Source organism: Drosophila willistoni (assembly GCF_018902025.1).
Source record: "Drosophila willistoni isolate 14030-0811.24 chromosome XR unlocalized genomic scaffold, UCI_dwil_1.1 Seg144, whole genome shotgun sequence".
Classification (NCBI taxonomy): Eukaryota; Metazoa; Arthropoda; class Insecta; order Diptera; family Drosophilidae; genus Drosophila; species Drosophila willistoni.
In genome coordinates, this window is record NW_025814057.1 from 622,261 (window position 1) to 632,283 (window position 10,023).

Sequence of the window (10,023 nt, forward strand, 5' to 3'; positions counted from 1 at the left end):
AGAATGACCAAATCAACTCTATAAATTAACACATCAAAACTAAACGTTATACAAGAATCGCATGAAATCAGAATTTAAGGTCAACAAATTTATGTCTCAAATTTATTCCCGCCACTTTACTTATATTTTATATAGTGCTTCAATTTTAGGATTGCTAAAATGAAATATATGTATCTATTTTCACATGCTTTATAGCAAAGATGGGCTATCTTGGTTACTCTACTCTCTAAACAGTTGTAAGCATATCTGCGCTATAAAAAACAATAAGGACAGACAGACATGGACATGGTAGATACATTCAGCGGTTGATGTTAGAAAAAGCGGTGACAATTTTATTTAGTTTTGCAAAAGGTGCAAATTATAATTAAGTATATCGTTCGTCAAACAAAATGTTTCTTCGCAAATGGTTGATGAGATGATTTTCCTTGATACATATTTGAAAATACTGATTTGAATATGGTTTAGACACAAAGGTATAGCCTATTTGCTTGTCAAACACCATGTTGTTAGGTTAGGTATTTTATGACATCATTAATTGGTTAAGTTATTGGAGCAACTCGCAACTAGTTTTAGTCACAATACTACCAACGTGTTTGCTAACGACTAGAGTGTTCTTTTTATAATCCATCACTTTTTTTCCGATGTAAAGCTTTGGAAATGTTCCCCTAATATCGGCCATCAATTAGGAGTATTTCCTAGTAGCTGCCAGTTTGTCTGGCAGTTGGAAAAAACATATCAATAAAGTTATTAATATCAAACAAGTTTCAAGTTCAAGAACGCTAGAAATCTGCAATGGAACCTGATGGCGCAAACATTAAAGAGAACTCGGCAATTAAATGTACAGTTCATTGGCGATTTAGTAACAATTCGCTGCACGGGGCAGTTGAATAGCGGGATGGTTGGCTATACTTAGGTTCGTTATATTGTTAATAGTATGGATATATCAATAATCAATTTGGTCAGATTAGATTCATTGTCGGCACTGGCACACGCGACAGCTCAAAACCGAAATGGAAGAAAAAAAATTAAACAAAAATAAAAGGAAAAAAACTTGTCGTCTAAACCTGATTGCAAATAAAAAAAACTATAATAGGTATGTATTTTTTTATAGTGACAGTGTCTCCAAATACAAATTCATAAATTAAAAAAATAACAAAAATCACCAAAGTATAAAAAAAAAAATAAAATGCAAAATGCTAATTTTGGTGGCCAATACCCGGTGATTAGAATCATATAAATATACGGCTGAAATTTGGTAAAAGCATCACTTCCATTTGGATTCTACAATCAACTGGACCAACTAGCTAGCATAATGGTACTTATATAGAATTATCTATATAGATAATATATATCCTTTGCCGGACACCGATTCCAGTCAGGATATCGTCTTATTTGGAAATCCTTATCAACTTTTTTTTTTTTGTGATTTAATTACAGAAATTGTTGTTGATTTGTGCCCTGATCGCCGCTGTGGCCGCCGATGTCAGCCACTTGCCCAGCAACCAATATCTGCCCCCTGGACACGGTGCCGCTTCTGCTCCAGTGGCTTCCTACTCAGCTCCTAGCTTTGCAGTAGAAGCTTCTGCCCCAGAGCCATCGTACAGTGTGGCTGCTTCGGCTCCAGCTGTCTCCTACTCTGCTCCAGCCCAGACTTACACTGCTGCTGCTTCAGCTCCTGCCGTCTCCTACGCTGCTCCAGCTCAGTCATACTCTGCTCCAGCCCAGACCTACACCGCTGCTGCTTCAGCTCCTGCCGTCTCTTATGCTGCTCCAGCTCAGTCATACTCTGCTCCAGCCCAGACTTACACCGCTGCCGCTTCAGCTCCTGCCGTCTCCTACGCTGCTCCAGCTCAGTCGTACTCTGCACCCGCTCAGTCCTACTCTGCCCCAGCTGCCAGCTACAGCGTTGCCGCTTCAGCTCCTGCCGTCTCCTATGCTGCCCCTGCTCAGTCGTACTCCGCTCCCGTTCAGTCCTACTCTGCCCCAGCTGCTAGCTACAGCGTTGCCGCTTCAGCTCCTGCTGTTTCTTATGCTGCCCCAGCTGCCGTTGAGAGCTACGAGGAAGCAGCTTCTGCCCCAGCTCACACCTTCTCGGCCACCGATGGTTACCGTTACAAGACCCAGCGTCGTCGCGTCATTCGTCGCCACCGTCGTGATGTGAGCCACTTGCCTTCCAACGACTACCTGCCCCCTGTTCAGGGTGCTGCCTCCGCACCAAGCAGCGAGTACCTGCCACCTGTTGCCGCTTCTGCCCCAGTTGCCTCATACTCTGCTCCAGCTCAGACTTACACCGCTGCCGCTTCAGCTCCTGCCGTCTCCTATGCTGCCCCTGCTCAGTCGTACTCTGCTCCAGCTCAGACCTACTCCGCCCCAGCTGCTAGCTACAGCGTTGCCGCTTCAGCTCCTGCTGCTTCCTATGCTGCCCCCGCTGCTGTTGAGAGCTACGAGGAAGCCGCTTCTGCCCCAGCTCACTCCTTCTCGGCCACCGATGGTTACCGTTACAAGACCCAGCGTCGTCGCGTCCTCCGTCGCCACAGATATTGAGGATCTTCACCGCTTCCCCTAACATAGCCACAAACAACACAGAATCTCTAGCCAAATGTTAGTTTGGCCTATGGAAGTTTTTCAGTAACTTGTGTGGAAATTGTTAGGGAATGAATTAAATAAATAAATCATTTTTTTGTACAATAATTAAAAAAGAGTTTATTAATTACAATCTGTGAATTACTGAAACATAGCCGTTTAAAAACAAGTTAGCAACAGCCTAATGAAATCCGCAATTGAGTTGTTGCCAAGTGCCATGAAAAGACTGTTTGTCTTTATATCACTTAATGAAACTAGCTCAAGTCAAATTCAAATTTATTTAATTTAATTTGGAGATCAAACGAAAACTTGTTTTATAATTTATAGATTAATTTTAATTTCATCAAATGCATTGCTAATCAAAATGGAAGTGGTCCGATTTTTATTTATTTCGTGTGCGCATTGCTTCCGTTTCTCCTTTGGAAATTTGTAGTCTGCTTTTGGGCTGTCAATTGTAGCATATTCTCAGCCAGTCTATTGAAATTGTGAATATAACGCCCATGGATATGCTAAAGCTTATTTTAGCTTATTTTCGATTCTCGGACTTATGTCTGAAATCAAAGTGTTTGATATTCCTGTTCAGATGTTATAATTCGTTACTACTACTCATATACTTCGTATTAAAATTAAGCCCTTAAGTTTAAATTAATACGATTTACTAATTTTCATAGTATTCATTAAAAATTGTATTGACAAACGAACTGCTCAACTTTATTTTAGCCAACAGAATTTGTTCTCTTATTGAAATCATAAAAAGGCAGATATAAACAGTTTGATTCGTTTTAACATTCACATCGTCGTTTTATTTCGGCATACAATAGATTTAATAAACATATTTTAATGACTAAAGTTCAATTGCGGAATTCAGAAGTGTGGATCCCTGGTAGATCATTAAAATTAAATATTAAATTAAATTATTACAGTTAATTACAAAAATTAAATTTTGTTGGTTCTTAAAGAGGATCACTATGCGCCCACAGAGGCAATCGTGTCAAGTAATCAGTGATGAGTTGGGATGACAGTGGAGAGCGCTGGTAGGAATAAGGGGCTAAAAATCGAAAGGAATTGCGGGTTTTGGATAGGAGTAGCCACCTTGAATTTTGGTCGATGGGGGAGGGAATGGAATTGATGGCTTGGGATAGTCATACCCTTGTTTGACCTGAGGCTGGGGAGGTTGGGTCGTAGTCACTGGGGGCAAGTATGTCTGTGGAAGAGGGTTTGTTGGTGGTGTGAAAGGAATAAGTGGTTTAGGATAATCATAACCCTGTTTGGATTGCGGAGGAGGCAAGTATTTAGGCTGAGGTGGCAGAGTGGCCACTACAGGCGGTAAATACTTTGGTGTTGGATTTGGGGCTGGAAATGGGATCAATGGCTTAGGATAATCATATCCCTGTTTTACTTGGGGAGGCGGTAGATATTTCGGTGGCGGGGGTTGAGTCACTACTACTGGAGGTAAATACTTCTGTGGCGGCGGTTGAGTCACTACTACTGGAGGTAAATACTTTTGTGGAGGTTTCGTAGGAGCTGGGAATGGTATGCTTGGCTTTGGGTAGTCATAACCCTGTTTTATCTGAGGCTGCGGAGGAGGGGGAGGTAGATATTTTGGCTTGGGCTGAGGAGGCAAAGTCGGAGTTACCGGAGGTAGATATTTTGGTGTTGGCGGATTTGTTGGCCCTGGGAAAGGAATCGCGGGTTTTGGATAATCGTAACCCTGCTTAACCTGGGGAGGTGGTAAATATTTTGGTGGCGGCGGCTGGGTGACAACCACTGGAGGTAGATACTTTGGTGTCGGTGATGCCGTTGGAGATGGGAATGGGATGGATGGCTTAGGGTAATCGTAACCCTTTTTAATCTGGGGTTGAGGAGGAGAAGGAGGCAGATACTTTTGCTTGGGCTGTGGTGGAGGGCTGACCACTACAGGGGGAAGGTATTTTGGTGCTGGCGGATTGGTAGGTGCTGGGAAAGGTATAGCTGGCTTGGGATAGTCATAACCCTGTTTGACCTGTGGAGGAGGAAGATATTTGGGTGGCGGCGGCTGGGTGACAATCACTGGTGGCAGATATTTTGCTGTCGGTGGAGCCGTTGGAGCTGGGAATGGAATGGATGGCTTAGGATAATCATAACCCTCATTCACCTTTGGTTTGGGTTGAGAAGGGGGCAGATATGCTGGCTTCGGCGGCGGCGGTGGTGGCGGCAACGTAGAAACGGGAGGTGGGAAAGGTATAGCGGGTTTGGGATAATCGTAACCTTGTTTAACCTGAGGAGGCGGCAAATATTTGGGTGGTGGTGGCTGAGCAGTGGTTGTAACAGGTGGCAAATATTTAGGTGGTGGGGGATTGCTGGGAGGCGTGAATGGGATGGCTGGCTTGGGATAATCGTAACCCTGTTTTGGTTGAGGCGGTGGCAAGTACTTGGGCTGCGGGGGCAGAGTGGCCTTTACGGGCGGTAAATATGTTTGCGGTGGTTGAGTCGTTGGAGCTGAGAAAGGTATCGATGGCTTCTGATAAAAGTATCCCTTGGCCGGCTGCTGTGGTATGATTTGTTGCTGCGGCGGTGGCACGTATTTTGGTTGCTCTGGTGGAGGAAATGGTATTTCTGGCTTTGGATACGAGTACCCGCTGGACACCACGACCTTAGGTAAAGGAGGTGGGAATGGTATGCTCGGTTTGGGGTATGAGTAACCATCCGTGAATGGCGCGACTGGTTTAGGATAGTCATATCCTCCTTGTTGCTGCAAACAAACAAAGAACACATTACTCAAGCTTGTCTTTCTTTAAGAGTTTAAAATTTACCTGTGTTGAATAGCCCTGACCGTGAACGGCTACGGCGCCGAGTGCTAAAAGCAGTAGGCGAAGTTGCTATAAATAGAAATAAATAAAAAAAGAAAAAAACATGAAATATATTAGAGACAAGATATCGGTATATATATACCCTCTTTGGGGTGTTGTACCGAATATCATTGAAATAAATCCCTTCGACATTTATATTAACTGATTTCGCGTGGGCCTCGGTCATTTGTGACCATTGGCAAAAGACGCGCTTATATTTGTGAATTCAATTAAAAGCTAAAAAACATATCCATTTTTGACAATTTTGATGTGTGCCTATTTAACACCAGCGGGTCTAATTTGTCTGTTATGTATTCGACCAGCCAGCTAATTGGGTCACTCAAACAAATCGAAGGCAAAAGGCTTTTTAAACATTATCAGCTTTGTTAATACGTTGAAAATGATTTAAAGCATTAAAGTATTTTATAATTGTCAAATGCCAATGGCAAAAAAAAAGGTTATTAATTAAGGTCATAGGCGTGGATTCAGGGGGTTCAGTTCATTTCAAGCCTACCCGCATGCCCCAGCGGCAGGCCCCTTGATTGCAACAGGTAAAGATCAAAACCAGAGTTTAGCATCTTTGAAGCTATATACATAGATGGTATTTAATGTATCACTTGAATGGTAAGGTATATCTCACTAATATAACTTTCTTTTTGGTAACTATAAACACAAGGTCAACGTATTGGGACGGGAAGCGTTATCTATTTTAGCAAGTTGAAATATGCTCTAATAGTAGGCAAATAGTGTTAATAGTTTTATGTAAGACAAAAAAAGTTTTTATGGGCGAGCGATCAGTTCAAAGAACTTTGCTAATTAAAAGCTATCGTTTTAATTTATTTAAATGTGAAACTATCAATTTGCTTAGAACTAATTCCATTAAATTGTTTGTGTTTTTTTGGCTCTTGATGCTGTAGTTTGTTGTGAATCTTTGGAACCCGGAATTTCAAATTTGCTCAAATTGAAACACATAAATTTAGAAAATGAAGTCTCGAATACTCCACTGAGTACGCTTTAAGTCAACCAGGCCATAAAAACAAAGCCAGACCATTAACAAAGGCAAAAAGTGGGCAGAGCTTTAATTGAAAAAAACTATAAAAGATCATAGAGAAAACAAAAAGCTAAAGCTATCAAACAGTCAAACATCATCTCATGTTAATAAAACGCCAAATAGTTTTCGAGACACCCACGCAATGTTCTTAACGTTTTTTTATTAATTGTGAATGAAAAATGCCACTCGACACTGTAGCTGATTTAAAGCCAAAGACTTGGCAGCTTGTCAGGCCTTTAAAATATTTGCCAATGACATGAGATGACTTGGACCAATCCAACTAAATTGCAACTTGATTTAGAGCCATCTATATCGTCTATATATAGTAAGTCTACCAGTTGTTTGATGCTCATGAGCCACATATAAATTTCTTCTACTTCTACTTCTCCGATATGCTAGCCAATAACACATATCACACACCATATATCACATACAAATTCAGTTCTAAACTCGGTTGTTGCCAATTTTATGGCCATATTTTAACTGGTGCGATGTAAGGCAGAAGGCGTAGAATTCGACTACATATGGTAATGTTCCATCGCGTTGTGCTCTATACATAATATTATCGATATTAAATTATATTTAGGATTTTTTAAATTCTTTAGTTTTAATTTATTCTTAGATATTAAACAGTTATTGACCTAATTTGACTTGGTTAAAGCACTGTTCGGTCTTACTAAATTCAACTCTTAGTGGCTCCGTTTAAAAAACTGCTGCGCTACAATGTGTTTATGTGTTCCTCCTGATCTAATGGAAAATAGGCAAAAATTTCATAATGTTATTAGGCGAGTTACAAATTGAATTACACACTACAACTAAAGTGCTTAGCAATTTGCTTTGTCATTACAAGTGGCATAATTCTGTGTGTAAATGTTGTAATTGCTTTTGCTTGGCTGGGCTAGTGGTAAAAAACAAGGGAGTGCCTCTTGCAAGTGGAGCACGCCAGTTGATACCCAAAGAGCAACAGAATCTCTTCAAAAATCATGTCGAGTCATTTTTTTTTTTTGGTTTTTAGTTTTACAACAATGCGTAAGCCAGCACCTCATGGTTGGGACGAGGGCAGGGGGCACCTTAATTGTCACAATTGAGGCGTGTGAAATTCCAGACAAAAACTGTGACAACGACCTTGATGAAAAAACAAGAAAATCTCGCCGTAGCTAAGCGTTAATTACAATTGCTCAACACATTGAGGCAAAGGCGCTGAGACATTTGTTCTGAACTGAATCATTCAAGCAGTGTGAACTTCAAAATGAGCCCAACTCTGATCTAGTTGGTGTTGTTGCCCAATCACATTTGAGCATTGGTCAAGAACACGGGCAAGCGTGAAGAGCATCTAGGCGGAGTTATAGTTGGAGTCATAGTCATAATATGACTCTGTTTCCGGTCACCAAGACCAAGAGGGTTGGTTTAAAGGTTTTTCCTAACGAGCACTAAAGAGCCACCATACGACCCACCTACGACCACCATATACTGATTACGAATCGTAAGTGAAATGAAGGTCATGTTTTGAGCAAATGATGTTGGAAAACTTTCAGTTTAGCCCTCGTGATATTACTAATGGCCCTCTAGTGAGTCAGAGTTAGGGCTCGTCATCAATGCAGTTGCGGCAGGTCGGCTTTGGACAGCTGTTTTCTGTTGCGTTTAAATTTTTTTCTTTCCTATTTGTACTTGTACCGATTTTCTTCAATTGTAGCGCCATTTATGCAAATTTTTTGTAGCTTGTGTTTGTTTTTGCTGTCGCTTTTAGAAACTTTACTTTGTCTTTTCGTTGTCGGTCGTTCGGTTTCGGTTGTTGGTTGAGCAATTTTGTTTGACAGACAGACGCTTGACGCTTGCCAGCTGCCAACTGCAACTGCACCTTGGATCAAAAAAACAGTGTGAACCTTTCTGTTGAATTCTATGATTGATACGGTTATGATTTGAATTGTTACACATCGTTGTGCTGATTCGTTAATAGCCAATGATTTCGACACTCACCATCTTCATTCTTAAGCCGTGATGCAACAACGCGTTTTTGTGTCACCAGCTAAAAATACAATTCACATCAATTGGATTTGAATTAATGTTCTATTTAGTCTGTTTATGGCAACTTGCTACCCACTTGTAAGTTAACAAAACACAGAATCTCGCACAAGTAAAATCCACTGGCAAAAAAAAAACAGCAACACGACGACTACGCACGACAACAACAGCAGTAGCAAGCGGCGAGCTGCTAACTCGAGCAAATTTGAAGTTCAAATAACAAAAACTGCGCCAACGCACGGGGTATTTATAAGAGCGAGCCAAACCGAAGACGCCGACGAAGACGACCGACCGGGCGACAACTCGGGCCACGGGGTACGCATGCGCGAAGTGCATTAAGCCGCGCCAAACGTCAATCTTTGAGCTTGAGCTGTGGCGGGAGCCTCTGATTTTCAAGAGCAAAGATTTCGGAATGGCGACAAATGGAAATGGAAATGGTGTCTGGTTAAATCACTTTTCCTATGCTAAAAATAGACACTGTTAAAATACACACTGTTTCAACAATTATTTTGGCACATTTCTTGGCTACTGTTTGAAATGACCTTGACAGATTCACGGATGACTTGCCAAAACTTTCCGCAAACAGAATGTGGCTTCGTTTTCATGATACCCTAAAATGTAAGTAAAACATAATACAGCAAATGATAGACTGATTATATCATACTTTGGAGTATCTCTTGCATTACTCACTCTTGAGTGTGTAAAAATGACTACATTTTAATGTATAATGTTTTTTTTTTCTTGCTGGTTTTTTTTACAATCTGTCGTTAGACAATCAGTAAATTTTATTATACATTTAAAATAAATCACATAAAAATTCTTGCTACCAGTCACTTATGTCTACTGATAACATCATATGGTTATTGTGAGCTTTATTATGCTTTACCAATCTGCTAAAGTTCTAAAGGGAAGATTGAAGGGATGACCGAGATCCTTAACAACCAACAGGCATTAACGAATCTTCTTAGGAGTTGAGTAAGAGTCGAGTAAATATGTAAATGACATTTTTGCATTGTGGCTGATTTAAAACTCTTAATGGCTTACATAACTCGATCTAAATATACCTAAACACTTTATACTTACAGGGTACACCAATTATGGCACACAATACTCTACGAATTTTCAACTTTGAGTTCAACTTGAACAATTCCGTTTTCCCGATTTTGCCGATTTAAAACCGGTCAGTTTCTGCAAAGTGAGGTGGCCTTAACTTATCAAAGAGAGTCCGTTCTATTTTTATTTTCGTGAATATGATACAATGTGTCGACTTCTACTTTAATTTAATTCGATTAATGAACAAAGTGAACTAAAAACATGTCAAAACAACAGCACGAGCCGAACCAAGCCGAAAGGTAACCCGCTGTGAGAAATCATTAGGTTCCAAGAAGTGGAGGTGCAATAGGTGCGATGATAGTTCCATCAATCATTTAACTCCACCCTCCGTCTATATACAATTCGTTTAGTTGGTTTTGTTTGTTGGTGCCTACCAATTGCATTCTAGCTTATAAAACCTTGCTAAATGCCTAATTAATATTTTGT

The 10,023-nt window shown here is 40.7% G+C and overlaps 2 protein-coding genes across 3 annotated transcripts; one reads left to right on the forward strand and one right to left on the reverse strand.

Annotated features, from left to right (window-relative positions):
- The first annotated feature begins 279 nt into the window (after positions 1-279).
- On the forward strand, positions 280-2,544 carry LOC6638834 (flocculation protein FLO11). Its single transcript, XM_002062534.1, has 2 exons — positions 280-288; positions 1,438-2,544. The coding sequence occupies exons 1-2, from the start codon at positions 280-282 to the stop codon at positions 2,542-2,544; spliced, it is 1,116 nt and encodes a 371-aa protein (XP_002062570.1).
- A 965-nt stretch (positions 2,545-3,509) lies between these two features.
- Positions 3,510-8,678, reverse strand: LOC6638833 (extensin-2). Of its 2 annotated transcripts, XM_047012035.1 has the most exons (4): positions 8,564-8,678; positions 8,440-8,488; positions 5,376-5,441; positions 3,510-5,314 (listed from the first exon to the last, which is right to left on the reverse strand). In XM_047012035.1, the coding sequence occupies exons 2-4, from the start codon at positions 8,446-8,448 to the stop codon at positions 3,632-3,634; spliced, it is 1,758 nt and encodes a 585-aa protein (XP_046867991.1). In that variant the 5' UTR covers positions 8,449-8,488; positions 8,564-8,678; the 3' UTR covers positions 3,510-3,631. The 2 variants fall into 2 exon arrangements, with proteins under 2 accessions (XP_046867991.1, XP_023037362.1); XM_023181594.2 differs by lacking the exon at positions 8,564-8,678 and having other exon boundaries at positions 8,440-8,553.
- Between the last annotated feature and the right edge of the window lie 1,345 nt (positions 8,679-10,023).

Excerpts from the sequence above, each read along its gene's own strand:
- LOC6638833 (XM_047012035.1), bottom strand. Across the intron at positions 5,315-5,375 it reads GTCAGGGCTATTCAACACAG|CAACAAGGAGGATATGACTA; the intron begins GTAAATTTTAAA and ends GTTTGTTTGCAG.